Here is a 21,131-nt window from a genome sequence, read left to right as displayed (position 1 = left end):
ACTTACTTACTTACTACTTACTTACTTACTTACTTACTTACTTACTTACTTACTTACGTTACTTACTTACTTACTTACTTACTTACTACTTACTTCTCTACTCTCTCTCTCTCTCTCTCTCTCTCTCTCTCTCTCTCTCTCTCTCTCTCTCTCTCTCTCTCTCTCTCTCTCTCTCTCTCTCTCTCTCTCTCTCTCTCTCTCTCTCTCTCTCTCTTTCTCTCTCCTTTATATTATGAGAATATTTATGTTCTCGTTTTTCAACATAATCGCTTAAATAATCTAAATAAAATATAGCAATAAATATTTTCAGGCCTGTTAAAAGAATCATCTGTTTCGCCGTTCGATATGATCAAATTGCAACAGCTCGATGGAGAACGAATGGCTTTGTTCCCAAATTTGGATTACAAGCAGCTTTATAATGCGTTGACGCAGATGATCGACGTTACACCGTTGATCCATGTTGGCTTGCCAGGTTTGTTTTCTTCATCTTTCGACATTATTAAACATGTTATTACATAAAATGGAAAATTAGAAGTGTTACTTATACTTGACTCTAATAAAGTTTAAAACAAATTTAATTACTTTTTTTAACAATTATCGAGAAAAGCATGTTATAAAACTTAATTTTACATATCTTCTTTATATGGTATAAATAAAAATATAAATTTTAATGTTATTTTCAATAATATGGATTACAATTTGCTTATAAACCAGTAAATTTTCTCTCGGAATATTCTTGTCAAGGATCATTAATTCTATGCATATAATAAATATAATAAATATAATTTATAATAAATATAATTTATTTTTTAGCATTCGGGAAAGCCTTGCTACAATGTCTAGCGTGCATGCTGTTATTCTTGGATCACGATCTAATCGACAATTTATCGTATTTAACTGCCAGTACGATATCAGTACTTCCCGTGGAGCTGCATGAAGAAATTGTCAATTATCTCTGTTTTTACATTTTACCGTTTGCCATCAGTGAGTTTTTCCATTACATTTATATTTGTATCAGTATTATTCGAACTTGTGTATATATTATGATAAGCACACATTCTCGTCTTTCTAAGAGAGAATAACAGCTGCCGGGAGGGAATGTGAGTGTGGAAAGAAAATATTAGTATTTTACCGATAGGAGCTTTTCCATTAGGTGAAAAATTGGCTTGCCGACTAAAAAAAACCAATTGATAAAGCGTAGAATAGTGCGCATTTTATTAATAATTAATGTAAACATAAGCTTTAATTATCTATATGTACAGATACATGTATAAGCAGATTTAATAATTTTATTTTTATGAGATGACGTTATCCAGATTAGCTTGCAGTTACATTTACATTATTATTAAGATTTTATTATTATTGTAGTACTTGAAAGCTAATGGTAGAAGAACAAAAAATTTTTAAAGATTTTTATTACAAACTTTAACTTTCAGCAAGGAAACCTGAAATTGGAGACGAAAGTGCCGCTAGTCAATCAGTGGCCGCTGTTATAATGATGGTGTTTCAGTATTCCAATAATCCAGGTATCATATATAATATAACGTATGTCATAGGGAAAAGTATAAAATTAATACAATTTAATTCAAAATTATATTAAATAAGATGATTTGTGCTAGAACTTTTATACGCTTTTCTAAAATCTTGTATTATTATGAAAGTGTGTATATACTCGAGTAGGGCCCTCCTCAAGTCCACGTATGGCTTGCTCTACTTCAGCCTTAATAGGTCTCTAATGCTATATGTAATACCACGTATCAAATGGCTGATCAAGGAGTATAGGGTATGCCCTAGTTGAGAATTTCTCACTTGGGCATGATCAGAAAGTGATAAAATATGCCTTAGTCTTTCTCTATTGATTAGAGACCGTTCAAGCAACGTACGTAGGATTCGTACGTGCCGCGGCGATCACGGCGTTGGAGTAGCAGTTATAGAAAGAGAAGCAGGTAGAAGCATGCGACGCGAACAAACCTATAGTCTTCCAAATAAGTTAAAATTGATTAAAATCTCGAAATTATGGGAATTCTTTTAAAAATTAAAAGTTCTATTTTTACATATCTATACAATTCTACATATCTTAATTAATACGTGAAAGATCTCTCTCGATTTTAGGATTGTTCTATAAATTCTGTTGTTAAAAAATAGTTTTACTCTGTGTGAAAAAAATCAAAAATATGCATCACGCCTCTTCTTTTTGTGTAAGGAAACTTTATTAGAATTATATAATTATTAGAGATGTGTTAGAACTTTCACAATTAGCTTTAACAACGCTTTCAACTTTATCCTCGATAAATACATTGTTTAGTTCTATAAACTCAGACGTGAATGAATGTTTAATATTTTCATCTGTACTTTTCTGTTTCTTTCTAAATTATTCTCATTCTCCTTTCCTCTTAGAGCATTTTCATTTATTATACAACAATTCTAATGTTCATTTATAAAATCTCTTGTTCTGCTAACTTCGGCAGAATTGCATCATTTATAAAAAAAAAATAGTAAACATTTAGTTTTTGTATACAGGGTGTCCTATTTTATATTTGATATTTTATATATGGTAATCAAATATTTGGAAATCACAAAGTTTTAGAAAAAAATATTTCACAAACGTTTTATGACTCCAAGAAAACATGAGACTTTGGATGAAGTTATACAGAAGAAGAGATTGAACATTCATTAATTCACGTCTGAGTCAACAAAACTAAACAACATATTTATCGAGAATGAAATTGAAAACATTGTTGAAGATAATTATAAAAACCCTAACGATGAAGTTATTAATTACTGTGAAATATAAATAATCTCGATCAACGTCTATCAAGTGACAATGAAAAATTTAACGAAATTATGCAACTTCGAGAGTATGGATAATAAAGATCAGTGTAAGATCACTTTAAATTTTTTAAGTGGAACTCTTTATATTTTTTATTGCATTCTTATAGCTTATCTCAAGAGTTTTTCAAAATATATAATAAAATATTTTTTTAGTTATAAGGCTTAAAAGTTACAATATCGCCACAAAACTTTTGTTGTGACTGAAATATTTTTCTGTAAGACTCCGCGATTTTTCGAATATTTGACTGTCAAATATAAAATGGAATACTCTATATATTCAAATAATTCTTTTTTCTTACGTATGTATGAAAAGGTATCTGTATAATGAATTCTCAAGAATAAATATGTAAAAAAATATAGGGAAGAGTTGCCGAATGCTTACTGGACACCTAAATCGTACCTCATCAATATTTTATATTATTACTTAATATAGGCAACAATTAGTAACAATAATATAAATTATATGAATGAGAATTACATAATATAAATTACATTGATGTAATGGGAGAGTAATAGAAGCATAAAAGAAACTTCTAGAAGACAAAAATTGGAACAATGAAATGTTAAAAAAGCATTTTACGCTTCTTTTATATTTTGATGTTTTAATTCCGTTTAATAGTAATAAAAAAATAGATTAAGTGGAACGCATTCAGTAATTCTCTCTTATTTGTACAATAAAGTATATCAATAAAAGAGCTGACATTTTCATTTTTATTTAAATTTTTAATATCAACGTTTTCATTGATATTAATTAGATCAAAAATTACATTTTCACTGATGCATACTTGCAATATTAAGGAATTCCTTCGCATTAATTCTGCGACGAACTTTCCGATTTCTCTCACTCTACATCGTGTTAAGTCTTGCTTTCTCTTTTTGCTACTTTCCATGAGAAATGAAAGAATGAACCTAAACCGAAGATGAATGAACTTGAAGAATGAACCTGAATCGAGAATGAACTTAACCTGGTCTTATAATTTATTGATTAATTTTTTGATAAAGAAAATAACAAAACAGAGCACATAAGATATGTATTTTAGTTTGATCTGGTGTAAATCCGATTTTCGTTTTTAGAAGCTATTAAGGCATTCTTTAGTAAGACCTAAGTCAGATTTTTCTTAGTAAGGCATATCTGCGTGTTCCCTGCTCAGGCACAAGTCAGTACATCTTAATAGAGCGCAATTCAGAAATTACTTAGTAGGACATAAGTCAGACATTCTTTAATAGGGCATGCCTGCGCGTTCTCTGCTCAGGCGCAAGTTGACATACCTTAATATGGTGTAATTCAGGTATTATTTTTAGTAAGGCATAAGTCAAGCATTCCCTAATAAGGCATGTCTGCGTGTTTCCTGCTCAGGCGCAAGTCGGGCATACGTTGATAAGGCGCAATTCAGATATTGCTTAGTAGGGCACAAGTCAGGCATATCTTTGTAGGGCGTGCCTATTCATTTCCCGGTGAGATCTAAGTCGAGTATATTTTGAATTCTTCCTTATCAAGTCTATATCAGGGATTCCTGAATAGGGCATACCGCAATGCTTTCTGTTCAGAGCCACATACGTCAGATTAACCGAATCGTATTTTTTACTCGGGTATGTGTATTCATGCGAATACAAATGTTAAATTTGTAGACGTATGCGTCGAAATAGAATAAAATTACGAAAGAGAACATTTTCTCTTTTCAGCGCATCATTGTCAATTGCTGGAGTGTTTAATGGCTCTAAAGCCAGGAGTAGTGAAAGACATTCTTTGCGTTATCGCTTACGGCACTGCATCAGCAAGAGCATCAGCTGCAAAATTACTGTTTTACTACTGGCCTTCATTTAATCCAAATTTATTCGATCGCCGTGCGGTGTTAGTAAAATTTGCTAGTAGGTATTAAACCTAAAATTATAATAATTATATAAGAAAAATATAAAGTACACTCTGGTGAAAAAATTTCGCTGAAATTATTCCACGTTTTGGAATATTTCAGGGAAATTGTTGAAAATTTGTTGAAATTTCTCTGAAAGTAAATTTTTCAAGTTAACATACTAAAAAATCGCTGAAATTAAACTGAAATTTCTCTGAAATTTTTGCTGGAATTTCTCTGAAATTTTGCTGAAAAAAAAATTTTCAGTTAAAAATCGTTGAAATTAAACTGCAATTTTTTTGAAATGCTGAAATTTTGCTGAAAAGTGTTCCAAAATGTGAAATGATTTCACGAAATTGAAATTTTTCTATCAAGGCATTATGTGTTGCAGAATCACCATATTAAAGTTTATTCTTTGATACAAATCAAGTTGTTAAATTTTATTTTATTAAGCTTTGTGACATGTGTTTTGCGTTAACGGTCAGTCCATTGTATACGAAAAATATAAATATATTATACATTAAATATATTAATATATGTTTAATATTAGGCAAGAGATAATAAATAAATTCCAAGAATCATACAACAATCTATGTCATATAAAACTGCGTTATCTGCGTTCCAGATGATTTCACCCCATTCGTATGTCAACGAGATAGCTGTCCGAATGCCGGCAATGCGGAAGCTGCAAAAGTCTGTTACAATCATGATATTTCCATCACATACGCTGTTGAATCTCCGCCTCCTCTTTATCTCTGCATCGAATGCGCGAATGAGATTCATCGAGAACATCCAAATCAAATGTTTTACGATATTTTGCATCCAATGCAACAGGTGTCCATGGTTTGCGAAAACAAGGTGAACATGTTAACTTTGAGAGAATTCAAATTTGTTGTACATAATATACAGTGTCGCTCAAATATTTAAAATTTTACTAATATTTATATTCCGTTTTTGATCAGAACTGTAGAGGGAAGGATAAATCAGCTATCAGTGTTTGCTTTTCGACAGAATGCGCAAGTTACAATGGAAATCATCCTATACGATATTGTCAACAATGTCATAGTATTCGTCATAACAATCGTCGTGGCGGTGATCACGTTTATCACATGGCGCTTCCGCACATTTCGCAGCTGGAGCCGCAAGCGCAAACTTATATGGTTCAAGCGATTGTCAGGCAAGCTGTAACCGTAATCATAAATGATAATGCAAGCTCAGCTAGACATGGTATTTTTGTTTTACAGTTTGCTCAGAGAAGCTGAACCGATAAGTATCGATAGCAATCGGGACACGACAGATATAAATGCTAGTACTAGCAATAAGGGTGGCATAGGATTCGTAGGAAGTAGCAGTGGCGCAAGTAGCGGTGCTGGCGGTATCGGAAGTACGTTCGGTCATTGCGACCCTACGAGCTTAGAGGAACGACAGCTCCTCGGCAGATATGGCGTATGGCTGCTAGTGGGACTTTGTACCCCTAACGAAGATACCCCGGTTGAAATACTGGGCCGTTTATTATCAATGTTATTTCATTGGTTTCATGTCACTGCCTACTGTTTCGATGGTATTGAAAAAAGACTTATACACCTTATCTTTTCTGTTGGTAATTTAACACTTTGCATATATACACTTTACTCAAGTAGACGTAGAGAGCCAGACGTAGGTAGTAGCGTATGTCGGCTAAATATGTTGCCAAGATGTACAAGATGTAAGCATCCTCTGTATACACACTGTACATGTAAAATATATGTTGTTAGCCTTCATGTTTGTCTCAAGAAAAACATTATGTCGATGTTTGAATATATTTGTTTCTGAAATTATAAATCAAAATACACCTGAAATATTTAGCCGAATTTAATATATTCCGTCGTATGAATTAAACAAAAATATTCGAGATTTCATCATTGATAAAAATTGCATGTATCAAAGATATCAGCACACAACTCGACACATATTTGAAATTTGCACTTAAATGTCGAATACTTTGAAAAATGTAGCCTCGCATTATTGCATGCCAAAGTTCGGGATAACAATAAATGTCAAATCTGTTCATGTGTTCCAATCGTGTTATATGTCGTTAGATTGATAGTTTAACGATCAATCATAATAGCATTCCTATATCAATTTTAATACTTTTGTCTTTTTATAATCAATTTCTCAATCATTTCAGGGCAGGCAGAAAGCGCGCTTGAAAAGTTAAAAACAGAGTACGTTTGCGACTGGCTCTCAGAAGTTATGAAAACGCACTATGAAGTATTTATTTCCTGTCTTTTACCACATCCTGCGGACTACGTCAGGGTCGGAGGTCATTGGTAAAGCAGAGATTTGCATTTTTTAATAATCTTTACATAATATATATATAATTTTGATTATATATACGAAATTTACGTAAATATTACAATGAACGACATTATTGTAATATTTACGCTTACGATTAAATCACGTTGACAAAATTAATATTAGTTATTGTTCTGCCAAAAGGGAAACCTTGGCTTCTCGGACATCGCATTTAAAAGACGGTTTGCATCGGCTGTTTTGTCTGGTACCGTACGAAGTGATAACGCCTGACGTATGGGATTACGTGATGCCGCATTGGATGGAAGCAGTGGTAAATGACGTTCCAGAAAATGAACTTCAGGAGTTAAAGATAATATTGAGGTATTCGTTTTATTTCGAGAAAATCTTTACATATTTGGAATTTTCAATTTACACGAAAAATATTTATCATTTTATGTTGCAGCAAAATTTTGGACCGGGACATGAATTCTTTAGGATTTGACGTAAAGAAAATGTATAACTTTATAGCAAAACGGTTCGTCAATACGAGCGCTAAAGTACAAGAACAGGCTCTTCACTGGTTGCAAACACTTACTATGCTGGAAATAACATTACCCTTGGATCAACTATTTTCAATATTTAGCAACGGAGTAGCTGTTATGCAATCAATGAGCTTGGCAGAGTCAGAATTAAAGCCAAGCAAGTCTACGAAAGAAGATGATGTAAACATTACATGTATGTAATTATAATTATTATCTGTACTAGTTATCACTGTACCTTAATCTTTTGCCGAAAGAATTGTTAGCTTTATAAAAATTAATTTTATTTTTAATTAAGAAGGCTCTACTCATTTATTATTTAGAATTTATTATTTAGAATTTTATTATTTAGAATTTTAAATTCTATTAATTAAATTTGTTGTATAATTTTAATTCTCGACCCACTACATCGGTCGTTTCGAAGAGAAAATTAATATAATTTTTTTGGACGAAAATATTGTTACTATGAAATTTCAAATTGTGTAGGTAAAAAAAACTTTGAATTTCTTCTCAATCGTCATAAGAGATTGCATTCTGTACTTCAAACATGACGCTTTAGAACTTAATATATGTTGAAGATTAGACATGGTTTTTAACATGTTTAACAGGTCCCATAGTGGAAAATGATTCGGGGAAATCGACACCACTTTCCGATGATGTAGTGCCAACACCAAGACATATAGAATTTTTGACGAACGCGGAACTTAATTTATCTTGTTGTATTCTCATGCTTGATATATTATTGAAACAAGTAAGATATAAATCTTTAAAAGAGTTATCTATATATTAATTATGTATAAAATCTTTTTTCATTCACTTTTATGTAACGAAAATTTAAAAATTTATTTTGGAAGATGGAACTTCAAAATGTAGACAAGCATACTGGAATTAATACACGAGTTTGTCGAGATGCTTGCCGTTTAATGAAATCCATAGTTGCATCCAATTGGAACAACTCTCACGTCTGCGATAATACTTCAGACATCGAATGTTCTTATTGTGAGTCAAGGGTAATCTGGCACCAACTATGTCTACAATTGATTACTTACATGGCACCAGAAAATCCGGCATATCCTCCCGACGTTAGTTGACTTTATAATTTTAATTTAATTGATAATTATTATACAATATGATTATAATAAAATTATAATAAAATTATAATAAAATAAATATAAATAATAACTTATTTTTTTCTTATTTATAGAATGTATTTTTTATTTATAGAATGTTTTAATTACATGTGAAACAGAAAAGAAAACTAACAAGTTTTTATCCTTTTCAGACAATCGTGGATGAAAATGCGGACGATAATGCTCGTAAAAGTTCCCCAGAAACAACAAAGAAGGGTGATTCGAAACCGGATGTGGTCATCAACATGCCCATACCAGAAATGCATTCTGTCGGCGGAGTCTTAGTTCATATGCCACACGTACGTCTCTTAATAAATAAACTCTAAAATGGCAAATCAATCTTTCGATCTCGGACGTTAATAACATATTTGATGTTTGTCTCATTGACAATTAAATTTCCGTGATTTTATTGAAAAAAGAAAAAGGATACGAAAAGAAATTTATTCTTCAATGAGATAAACATCACCAAAAAAATGTTATTTCTAATATGTCACTGCGTATTACACAATCTTCCATTAATAAAGCAGCATGCTACTTAAAACTGTCTTAACTGTGTATATGTGTCCGTATGCGCTTCTCTCTCTCTGTCTCTTCTTCTACGACACGGCCTGATCACAAAGACACGGTAGGCTAATCTATGTTACCGGAATAGCTATTTTGATCGTTTATGTCAGTTCTTCGAACAGATTATGACAGCGACAGTAGAGACAGTTTCGGAACAGCTGGATCTCGCAGCTATCATGCCAACGGAGAAGATTATGTCCGCCGTTGCGAGAACGGTTACACTGTCAGAAACAGACGTCGGTGAGCCAATATTCTATGTATTCTATCATAATTTTTCAATAATTATATTATATTTAATTATAATATTATATAAATTCACATATATACATATGTATACATTTTCAGCTACTGCAACAGTGAGCGTGGCAAAACCACATCTGATAGGTGAAAACGATGAACCCGTAAGTTTAAGTCCAGAAGCTGATTCGGATGACTTTTGGCATACCTCCGTAGGAAAGTTTCGTTTTACGATAGAAGAATTACCAGAACAACTTCAATATATTCATAAATTACTAAAGGTACTAATATTATGACTGTATTACAACTGTATTACAGCGGCCTATAATGCATGTGCAATATGCACAGAATTACGATTATTAATTTATTTAATAATTACGCGCTGACTCTAACTATTTAAGTAATCAGTTCGCAAAAAAATCATCACTTATAATTTTATAATTATAAGAATAAATTTTACAATTGTCAAAACTATTTAATTAAAATGATTAAAAATTACTTTCGAAAAATTTCATGCAGGAAATAATGACTATCGACAAACCGGACATTCTTTACTACATGCTGCAGTGCTTAAATGTAATGTGCTTGTATGGTGACGCGTTTAATACTGCAGTGAAGGATCATCAAGGATTCTTTATATGGTGCCAAGAGAATTTATTAATAAAAAAGTATGTATTAGCTACACTTGTTAAAGTATTTTTTACAGAGATGATTAGAACTTGTGTAGTTTCAATTTTCTCAATTATTTATTATCCTTTACAGTATATGGGAACTCTTAAACGCAGAACATTCGCATATAGCACAAGTGACTGTTCCGTTATTATTGCATTGTGTAACATTACCCTGCGGCACCGACACTTTCTGGCGGCTGGTACAAGAAGAATTTCACAATTCTGATTGGCGCGTTAGATTCGTCGCGGGTAATCACATATAATATGAATAAGTTGATTACTTGATTTATTATTATTCTAATTGGATCTTTCTCATTTTAGCATAGTGTATTTTATATTTCTTTATTTTATATTCCTTTATCTATTAATTTATTTTATTTTTTAATTTCTGTATTTTTCATTTTCTAATTAATTTAAATTTTTTTAAATTAATATTCTATTATATTTCAGTCGAACGCGTTACATTAATTGCAAGATTTATGGATTCAACACCATTGCGGAACATATTAAGTCTTCAAGCTGCATTAGCAAATGCGTTCTGTTATTTAATAACAAGTATGGATGACAATAATGTGTATGTTGCGCAACGTGCTACCTTGTATCTTGGTACTATTCACGATACAGCAATTAGGGTAAATTTTATCAAGTTCTTAAAACTTCACCTATCTGAAATTAAGTTTTTAAAAAAAACATCTATCATGTTTTCTCAATATTAGAGTATTTATTTATTGTTTAATATCATTATATATATAATTTCTGGGTTTTGATAAAAAAAATAATTCTTCATGTTCAAACTATTATTTATAATTTTATTTCAGTCGTTAATTTTATGCCTGGAAACACAATTTGATTCCGTAATAGTAGACCGGCCAATGGTATTGCAATCGCTTTATCAGCTACACAATAGTCTTAGCGATCGACGTATCTTAACGTGGGAATTTTTCTTGAATCGATTTGATACGTTATTTCTCGAGGCTCAAATCAACTTGGAGAAGTCGGGGGATGTGACTTATTTGCGCGGTTAGTATCATCCTATTAATGTTTCAGGGAAAAACATTATGACATTTTACGCTATGTATTACATTTAAAAAATTGTATTGCTTGAGTAAATATATTGACGTTCTGAGTAAGCTTTTCTGTCATAGATTTAAAAAATACGGATATGAATAGCGAAATATTTATGAAGAAATTACATCGCGCACATGAAGCGTTATCTCAGTCTGACGGTAGTGGAACAAGTTCCGTAAAGACACTGAGTGCGAGTTTTGGCACAAAATGGCCTTACAAGCGTACGATGTCCGCACCCGCGTCGATGATACCTCGACAAGATACTAAGCAAGGTACATACTCTAAATTTTCTCGTTTTTCTCTAGTCCTTATCCCTATCGCCTTTTCGCGCACATCACAAACTATATCGTACACTGTGTGTTACTTTTCTCCTTTTGTTTTCCGCATCTTTCACGCAGAAAAGGAAAAGGTGTACAGCCGACAGTATTCTGCGCCGATCTTGAAAAGGAAGAGCTCGAGATTCGGATTGGGTCAGTTGTTGGGGTCCACCCCGCCTAATAACAGTATTCCAGGTAGAGTAGCGTGTGTTGCCTGTGTAGCTGTAGACAAGACATAAATGTACGCGCAAATATGTTGCTCGTTTGTATTACACGGATGTTAATGCAATCAACTCCAGATGGATCGTTCGAATAGGTCGAACGGTAAGTAGCAAGTCGCAAAATTCGCAGAAATGCTTTAGTGATGTCTGTTATTAATGTATGTTTAAAGTGTAAAGATTGATGCTTTCGAAACCGTAAAGTAATTGTAAAAATTGAGCAAGTTATGAAAGGACTTATAAATTGCTTTTAAATGCATGTTTTGCAACGTACAAATAATAACAAAGATTTAAAAATAGTATTATCCTTTTTTATCTCGTAAAATAGATTTGATTGGGCAGATTTTTTTAATCTATTGAAAGCAAGTCAAATTGTATACTTTATATATTATAATATAAAAAATAAAATTCTTCATTCTCGCAATACATAATCTCAAAATACAGCTTTGAATTAATAGTTTAGTTTTTCTTCGTGTATCGTTTTAATTAGTTTTTGAGATAATATGTGATGTGCATGCCTTTCTTTTGTTTAATGTAAATTTATAATTTACTTAGCATATATTTATAATTAATTCTTTGAATTGTAAAAAGTGACATAGATAGAAATATAGTTAACATTAATATTTTTACTTTGTAGATCTTAATTCTTCTTTTTTTGTTGAATCTTCTAACTATAGAACGTAATTAATATTGGAAAACTTTGCAGATGGTCACATACATTCATTGAACATGGTCGACGAAGCTAGTACGTTGCCAGGATATACTCATAAAATCGTGGATCTTGAAGAAGCAGATAAAGAAACTATGCATTTACTAGTCTTTCTCTTAATGCAATTTCTATCGAGACAGGATCAGGTAAATCATCAACCTATTAAATTTATCTTTGTAATACAAGAAAAAAGAGAGAAAACTTTCGATATAATACATAACGTGAAATATTTAAAAATTGCAAAACATTTTCTCGATCTTATGCGTTCAATTTTATAAATTAATATCATTCAATCAGGCCTATCCGACGGATGAAAAACCAATGTCGAAAACGCAGGGTATAGTCTTGCGGCACTTATATCTTCTGTTGGGATACAATCAGACTGAGCGCACTTTCCATACCACTCCGCAACGTTTAAGGTGAGATTTCCGTAACATATTGTAATTAATGCCTAAATTCTAAGCAGAATCGTAAAGCTCGTAACATATTCCTGTAAAACTTGTAAGAATTTTTAAATGCTTATACCTTTATACAATATTTTTATAGACAGCTTCTTACTAGCTATAAAATTTATAAAAAATCATAGATATTTACGAATAATCGTACGTCTTACGATATATACGCATAAACTTAGAATGTTATCATAAGTTCTTACAAGTTTTACGAGAACATGTTATGAGTCTTAGGATTCTGCTTAGAATTTGACTAATAAATTAATTATTATTACAAGTAAGCATTTGAACTATATTAATAATTTAACAGCTCTCAGATACAATGAAGATTGTAAAAAATATTGTAATCAATTAAATGAAACAATTTCCAGTTTTGTCAATGTTCGATTAAAATTATGTATCAAATTTTTATATCAGAGATTTCTTACATTTTTGTTTTTTATTATTTTAATAAAATTTATAATAATAGAATCATTATAGGTTGTCGCCAGCGTTTAACGTCTTTATTGCTAATTTGCCACAACTATTAGACCAGAATCATGTAATGGGCTGGTTGATGACGCCATCAGTTTTGGCGATATTACAATATTGCCCTTGCCCTCCGCAATCTACACCTCCAACTGATCATCAACCACCGAACTACAGTCTTTGGTATTTAGAACCACATATCAGGCGATCTTGGTTGATGTCTTTACTTGTTATTTTATACAAGGTAAAAAGCTTCTATGAAAAATAATAAACATATTATGTACATATATAAATTAAAATTCCCAAAATGTGATTCCTTTTTAAGAAACCAGTATGATAAGCATAAAGTTATGTATCTTTGCATGTAACTATACAAGAATGTAAGAATTTTTGCGCGAATTGATTATTACAAATTAATTCTCACATTAGTAATTATAAATCATTCTTTTAGTGTCAATATGGGCAACAGCCATGGTGTAATCAGCTTCAAGCATTAGTGAAGATAGTTTTGAATACGCTTAATACTCAGCATCATCAGTGTAGAAGAATACCAGCGACTATAGTTATGGGTGCACCGCCTTCGAGATCTCGTGGTAAGAATTCAAACAAGCCTAAAAGATCGTAGAGTAATTATAAAGCGATATATCTTTCAGATGTGTCTCAACCCTCGCTCGGAATAGAACATGAATTGACAACAAACACGATAGGAGAAATAGATACGGAAACTCCACCGATGCGTGCACCAATCTCGGTGCATCAACGCAGTCCTGGAGGAATGCACGGGCAAATGGAAACTCATTGGGAAGAGAATAATAGTCCAGCATGTCGTTATTTCAACAAACATTTTACAAGGTCAATAAATTTATAGTCGTACTCTCGAAATAATTGACATTCTTGAATTGCACGAAGAATTGCAGAAAAAAATTATTAAGTTAAATTGAAGAATAGATGAAAATAATAAAGATGAAAATAATGTATATTTTATTTAATAGCAACTATTAATATTTTTTCAGAAGAGATTACTTATTATATAATTTTTATACATACTTAGCGATCAATTACTTTACTGTTACAGTATTCTTTTTAGATAATATTTAATAGGCGTTGAATTCATATTTAATAATGTTAACGTTATTACACGCTTCTGTCTTTATTTACGTAAGTAGTGACATGTTACAATTTGTCGCTATTGCGAATACTTTTGCAAAGTTATTCGATCAATGCGGATGATACGGAGTCCGAGCTGGCAGCGATTCCTGAGAGCCCAAAATCTGACAGCACCTTACATGGCAGTAGTGGAGGATCCCTTGGGGAATTAGAAGAAACAATTCCCAGAAATGCATCTCTTCAAGAACCACATATGTCGATTGTGTTGGATGGAACAGTTGAACCAAACAATCGAAATATTAATAAGCCAAAGGCAGAATCCGTGACGAAGCCTATATGGTTCTTAGGTGGAAATGAAGATGAAGTTAATCAAGTAATTTTTTTTATTATAAAATCTGCATAAAATAATTAGTGTATAATAGTAAAACGAACCAATTTTAAATAAAGTGAAAACATTCTCAAATTTTTACGGTAAAATACATAATAATTGAAATTTATTGAGCGAATTAAAAATATGTGATCACTTGCTGCAGGGAAATAAAAGCGGCTCTCAAAAGAAATGGAGCGTATATGAAGGAGTGAAAATGATGGTAACAAGCACATTTCTCACTGGACAACAAGAGCCTCCAAGGTTTTTCCCTAAAACAGCTATGCCGACAAAAAATAGCAAAGGACATTTACCTTACAACGGAGACACATCGAAAACATACGATTTATCGAGTGCTTTAACACTTGCTACCAGCATATCTCATATTCAAAAGTAAGATTGGACATCTTTCCAACTATTATTCAATACAACTTTCTAATAATAATACACTAATAATAATACATATTTATTTTTAGTAATATTAAAAAGATACATTTATATTTCTTTTATTATAAACTTTTAGACCTGAATTACCAAAGGTAAAGGATAAGGAGACAGAAAAGAATAAGGGAAAGGAGAAAGAAAAGGAAAAGGAGAAAGAGAAAGAAACTGAAAAGGAAAAGGAGGAAATGGAAGAGGAAAAACAAAAAGAAAAGGAGAAAGAAAAAGCGCTCGTTAAAACTGTCGGTATCAATAATATCGAGCCTCTGAACGCTAAACATTTAGGTAGACAGAAACACGTGGAACAGATCACAATTACAGCAACATCGCCGATTTCACCTTGCCAAGTAATTACAGTGACGAACAGCGATAATTCGAGTTCACCGGCATTGAGTTCTTCTATATCATCGCAAATCATAAGTACAGAGAATGGACAGCAAATAGGTGATCCTCCTATTGGTCCGCAACCTTTAATGACTACTCCGACCGTTGAACGATTGCTTCCCATCGGTACAATAGCTCGAGCGACTGGTAAGCAATTCGTATTATTATTTTATTAATTAATAATAAATAAAGTACACAATTTCTTATTAGGATCACGAGCTGCGCAACGTGTATTAAGATGCGAAGATACATATGGCTCTCCAGAATCACCATTGTCAAAAATGGACATTTTGACAGTCAGTAAGTAAAATGATTTAAAGTGATAAAGAAATAGATATTTAATAACGCGAGCAAAATAAAATGGAAGGAAAGTTGTCTAATCTAAAAAAGATTGAAGTTGAGTGTAATTTTATAGGTTCCTCATTTGAACAAGACAGCGAAACTTGTATGTCCAGTGATATTACGAGTCCGCATAGCGTTTCTCAGCTGGAATTTCCAACGCCGGAACGATTATTGCCGGTTGGGCCTCAAAGAGATTTCCCCAGCTTAGTTGAGCGAGTACGTCAAGCTCTCGATATTTCAGATATCGAAGGTTTGTATGCACTAATCCTGGGTCTTAATGATAAGCCGATAACAAATATTCACACGTGCATATAATGTTTTAATAAAAGTTGTCACGATCAAACTTCGAAATATTTCTCTTTTAGATACAAATAATAAGTTGAACGAAGATGTAAAACGTGACACCCATGGTATGACACTCATGAAACAGGATAGTGGAGCATCTGATAATGTGGTAAAAACATTTTTTTATTCTTTTAGAATCTCGCGTGGTTTACGAACACACAAAATAGATACTTACTTTTTAGGCAAAATAAATCTGTAAAAATAAAATATCTATTTATTATGCACAGTCAACATCACTCGTACCAACGTGCAATGAAATTAATTCGAGTAGATCGCCAAGTCCGAGAAGACTAATTAAACAGGTGGCTTTGGAATCGTCTCCTCCAGCGATCGATCCTGGAGATTTCGTTTTGAAAATAGCAGATCATGATCAGAAGATTAAGTCGAAGGATCAATTTCGAATTCAACGTGACAGAGCACGGAAGATCACCGCTATAACGGATCAAGATATGATTACTCACGCGAGACGAATGGAATCCTGGTAAATTTTTTATGTTATTAGTATTTTTATAACAAAACTTATACGGATGATACATATTATAGATATCACATTTTAATTTGCGTATATTTGTCTCGATAGGTCTGGCCCACAAGTCCAACAAAATTTAGATTTTGTCTCTCAACAAGCGTATCATGCGGATTTTAATTTAAAGCAAAGTTTATTTCGCATCGGCGATGATTGCATTTACGATAGGTATAATTTAACATACTAAATGTTATTAAACCAAATTATTAACATCTCATTGAACTTGATTTGATAACATTACTACAGATGTTCGGAGTGCGGAACGATAAGAGAAGAATATTCTGATGAAGAACTTGGATTGTGTATAATAACTTTGGGAACGTTTATTCATCGAGAGCCATCCCTAGCGGCACCGTTATTACCGGAAATACTCGGTGTGGTTACCAAGTAAATATTATATTTTTAATATATTTTTAAGCTAATGAAATAAAGTACTAATGTATTGCTTGTGTATACTAGGGTTGCTCTTAATGCAATGTATCCCTGGCAAAGCGAAACAAATATGCATCTTCCAGGTGGTGCGGTCAGCGTAGCGCACCAATTTCTCAGATGTGTTCTTCATCAATTAGCACCTAATGGAATATTTATGCAAATGTTTCAGACTCATTTAAATGGTAAGAATATTATATTGATAGACTAATAGAATTCAAATAATTTTCCTAATTCTGAAATTTTGAATATAAAGACTCGTCCACGACAAGACGTAAAGGCGCGGCACAAATTTAAGCAGATGCAAGAAGTCTGCGCCATGCTTTTCTATACGCAGGCGCAAAATAAGCTCATGACGCGTACGAATGTTTAAACATTGTTGTCGTCGATACAAACAGGTGATGGAAAATAAACTGCTGTTTTTTTTATATCTACTAGCAATGTTTTAATATACAGTTATGTATTAGGATACACAAAGTTAATGAATGTACGAATATATATCACACGTTCTTCTGTGACAGATTTTTCCCTATCGATCCATTATTATATCACATTCCTCATTATTATCAGGAGATAATAATGAGATAGTGTCTCGATAATAATTTTCTTTATCCATGTTTTTAAGGATCCAAACCGCGTAATCACATATAACCGCGCCAGCAAAAACAGCTGGCGTAACGTGGGCGCAGCCGTTGGAAATAAAATTAATTTATGTAATAAATTTCTTTCCGTTTTTTAAGGGTTTTATTTAGAGGGGATTATTAAACGTTTCATAATGATTGTTTTGAAAATCCGACAATTATCAGCGCGCAATCATTTGGAACAAAAAATTGATTAAATATATTCGTAACATCTAACTTTGATCGTTCGGCGTTCTTTACTTTATTCGATTTATTCATATATAGTCGTTTTTCTTATAATGTTTAATTTATTTTCGTTGCGCCGTTATACCACGCCAATACGACCGGGAACAATTCTCTTAAGTCTGCGCTTGCGTTTTTACGCCTGTTATACCTTGTTATGTAGACGAGTCTTAAGAGTGTATGCTGTAAAAAGTTTTCTGATAATTGTCACGTATATTTTACGAATACAGCTGTTGTCTAACATCAATTTCTCTGGAAAATTTCAAATAATAATAAGTTCTTTTATTGTTATCTATTGTTATACATTCTATTCTTTCAACTTGCAGAAACGACAAGGTTGCAATTTTTCAAAAGCGTTGCGCAAGCCTTAGTCGATTTTAACGAATTAAATCCAATCGCACCATTGCAATTGTTGCTTGAGGTAAGAAAGTAATTTAAATATTACGCGTGAGTAAATTCATTTTATTTTTGTAACTCGCTAAGTGTATTTTTTACGTTAGAATATATAAAAAAAATTTATTTTACCTTGTAAAATTCAATTTTTAGACGTTAAACATGAAAAAGTCGTTGCCACTGGAACGGCTGCCAATTATATTATATAATATAGCATGTTACTTGGACTGTTTGCCATTGGAAGCAGGATTGGGTCCTGCTGCGGCTACATGGAGTGGATTATTGACACAATTTGATGGATTATTTCGAAGACTCGTTCTTATGCTTCCTTCCATCGAGGATATTACTCCTCTCTTACGAATTATGATTTCAATATTAAAAGTTCCAGGGATTCAACAATCGAAGGTATTTTAATCAGTAAAATTGCATAAGATTCTTCTTTCTTGTTTTCGAATTACTAATTAAAAGAAATATGTAGTTTTTAAAGTAAGTAAAGTAATATGTAGTTTTTTTATTAATTTACTTAATTAAATTAGCATCTCAATTGTATCTCAATATTTTTTTTAGGGAATGCTGGATCCATTCTCCAAAATATTAAGTTATGCTATACAAAACTCAACATTGCAATATAATTATTTAACGGACTTGTGCTATTTATGCCATAGAGGATTTACTCGTGATCGTGACAAACATTTTTTTGGAAGGACGATTGTATTCGAATTAATTCAGGCCATCAAATTTAAAATTACAATACCGGACTCCAACTTTTTATTATTGCTTCAATTTGTGCTCCAAGTAAATAATTGCATAATATTCATAATGTCAATTTTTTCAGTTTAAACTTCGGACATAATTTAATTAGTTTATAATTAAAAACTGATAAATTAAAAGGATATTAATAATAACGTGTAATGTAGGATATTGGAGGATCCTTGCCTAATAGTGTTGTTGCAATGGAAAATAATATTCAGACAGACATGTCGCCGATCTATAATACGAATGCCTCTGAATCTTTAAAGAATCAGTTATCGGATGTCCTCGAATTTTTAACTGATTTTCATACTTTAAGTAAAATCAAGGTAATATATCTAATACGCACACGTATATTAAATCAATCGCTATTATAGTTAATAAGATTTTGCGAAATTTATTTTCCTCACTTAAAGAACTTTTCCTTTCTCAGAGTTATAACAAAGGTATGCAAGCAGGATTAAACGAGGACACAATAGGCGGGATGTTAAAGTGTGGCCTTGCTCAATACGTAGCTTTAGAAATTACGAGAGGCAACAATAGAGAGAACAGAGCCGTAGCACGTTACTTACCATGGTTATACACAGTACCGTCTATACAACAAGGGTAAGCTTGTTGTATTGTTTTTATCTATCACTATTAATCATCTCTTTTATATTTTGTACCATTAATAAGATTTTATCTAATTAATGCAATTATAGAAGCTAATTAAATTTACGTGAACATTTTAGAGCTCGCGAATACGTCGATTGTATTGGCCACATCAGACTCTTATCCTGGCTGTTACTGGGATCACTTACGCATATAGCAATGTATACTGGCAACAATAACAGTCATTCTCATTCAACGGTACCGTTGGCGCAACCGATACCTCAAGAAGTATCTTGCCACATCGCAGATCACATACAAGTCATTTTCTCGGGGTTTCCTGAACAATCAAAAACCTCGGTCCTTCACATGTCCTCGCTCTTCCACGCGTTTATTCTTTGCCAAGTATTTATATCTTAGATTATAATATTTTTAATACAGGTTGTGAAATATTACACTTATATAAGTTCTACTGAATTTGCATTAACGTTTTGACTTTAGCTTTGGACAATGTATTTGGAAGAAATGTCTAAGAATAACGTAACAAACAGCGAGAGCCACAATGTCACCATGAATATCTTATTAGAATTTTGGGGAAAGATAACGCCATGCATTTTGCAACTCGTTTCATATTCGAAAGCTGTGAGTACAAAACATTATTCAATATTATTTAAATTCTTCTTAAATTGACACATTCAAAATAAACTTGAAGCAACAACATGAAGAAATAATTTAATTTTTAGCTCTCTGAAATGCTTAACTTACATTTCTTAAGCTTGTTAGAGGCCTTATTAGAATGCGGATCAATCTTGTTGAGCAAATTACTACCTCTATGGAATGCTATATTATTTTCTCATCATGTTCAAGTAAGAATTGAAGATAAAATCGAACAATCGGAACAGAAAGATAAAGTATGGTGACCAATTGTTGGCTTGTTTCATTTTTTAGCTACCAGGACATTTACAAATGCGGTTGCAAAATTGCCGCGATTTTCCACCGAATAAAATGGCGGAAAATTTCGTTACTAATAGAAGAGAATCAAACGCGATACTTTTACGATGGTTACATCGTTTACAGTTTAAGATGGGCCAAATAGAAATGCAATCTTCTACCGCCACGCAATTCTATTCCATTTAAAAAAAGAAGAAATTTAAAAACGAGCTTTATGAAATTTTACTTTGTGGAATTGGAAAATTTCACATTGATCAATATATGTCGAAGATATAAAACATATACAAAAAAAAGTTGTTCTTTAAATTATAATTAC

At 32.2% G+C, this 21,131-nt stretch overlaps 1 protein-coding gene across 1 annotated transcript in view; it reads left to right on the top strand.

The window, feature by feature from the left end:
* Nucleotides 1-21,001, top strand: part of LOC105617287 (protein unc-79 homolog) — a 21,577-nt gene extending 576 nt beyond the window's left edge. Inside the window, exons 3-47 of the mRNA XM_012198853.1 lie at nt 311-472; nt 814-984; nt 1,437-1,526; nt 4,516-4,701; nt 5,308-5,540; nt 5,645-5,859; nt 5,927-6,282; nt 6,850-6,991; nt 7,161-7,337; nt 7,420-7,691; nt 8,104-8,246; nt 8,350-8,577; nt 8,778-8,924; nt 9,300-9,429; nt 9,535-9,707; nt 9,946-10,094; nt 10,189-10,346; nt 10,548-10,729; nt 10,916-11,117; nt 11,243-11,437; nt 11,564-11,677; nt 12,407-12,555; nt 12,707-12,828; nt 13,342-13,573; nt 13,781-13,922; nt 13,983-14,181; nt 14,539-14,809; nt 14,970-15,196; nt 15,327-15,775; nt 15,839-15,928; nt 16,044-16,220; nt 16,336-16,424; nt 16,543-16,796; nt 16,896-17,009; nt 17,088-17,228; nt 17,301-17,455; nt 18,460-18,554; nt 18,680-18,931; nt 19,094-19,321; nt 19,444-19,605; nt 19,710-19,882; nt 20,008-20,269; nt 20,366-20,506; nt 20,608-20,730; nt 20,813-21,001. Of these exons, the coding sequence (XP_012054243.1) occupies nt 311-472; nt 814-984; nt 1,437-1,526; nt 4,516-4,701; nt 5,308-5,540; nt 5,645-5,859; nt 5,927-6,282; nt 6,850-6,991; nt 7,161-7,337; nt 7,420-7,691; nt 8,104-8,246; nt 8,350-8,577; nt 8,778-8,924; nt 9,300-9,429; nt 9,535-9,707; nt 9,946-10,094; nt 10,189-10,346; nt 10,548-10,729; nt 10,916-11,117; nt 11,243-11,437; nt 11,564-11,677; nt 12,407-12,555; nt 12,707-12,828; nt 13,342-13,573; nt 13,781-13,922; nt 13,983-14,181; nt 14,539-14,809; nt 14,970-15,196; nt 15,327-15,775; nt 15,839-15,928; nt 16,044-16,220; nt 16,336-16,424; nt 16,543-16,796; nt 16,896-17,009; nt 17,088-17,228; nt 17,301-17,455; nt 18,460-18,554; nt 18,680-18,931; nt 19,094-19,321; nt 19,444-19,605; nt 19,710-19,882; nt 20,008-20,269; nt 20,366-20,506; nt 20,608-20,730; nt 20,813-21,001 (8,261 nt within the window). The remainder of the gene's footprint in view (nt 1-310; nt 473-813; nt 985-1,436; nt 1,527-4,515; nt 4,702-5,307; nt 5,541-5,644; nt 5,860-5,926; nt 6,283-6,849; nt 6,992-7,160; nt 7,338-7,419; nt 7,692-8,103; nt 8,247-8,349; nt 8,578-8,777; nt 8,925-9,299; nt 9,430-9,534; nt 9,708-9,945; nt 10,095-10,188; nt 10,347-10,547; nt 10,730-10,915; nt 11,118-11,242; nt 11,438-11,563; nt 11,678-12,406; nt 12,556-12,706; nt 12,829-13,341; nt 13,574-13,780; nt 13,923-13,982; nt 14,182-14,538; nt 14,810-14,969; nt 15,197-15,326; nt 15,776-15,838; nt 15,929-16,043; nt 16,221-16,335; nt 16,425-16,542; nt 16,797-16,895; nt 17,010-17,087; nt 17,229-17,300; nt 17,456-18,459; nt 18,555-18,679; nt 18,932-19,093; nt 19,322-19,443; nt 19,606-19,709; nt 19,883-20,007; nt 20,270-20,365; nt 20,507-20,607; nt 20,731-20,812) is intronic.
* Nucleotides 21,002-21,131: the final 130 nt, after the last annotated feature.

Source organism: Atta cephalotes, assembly GCF_000143395.1.
Source record: "Atta cephalotes unplaced genomic scaffold scaffold00012, whole genome shotgun sequence".
NCBI lineage: Eukaryota > Metazoa > Arthropoda > Insecta > Hymenoptera > Formicidae > Atta > Atta cephalotes.
Note: the sequence above shows the minus strand (reverse complement) of the source record. Positions and strands in the feature narration are given on the sequence as shown.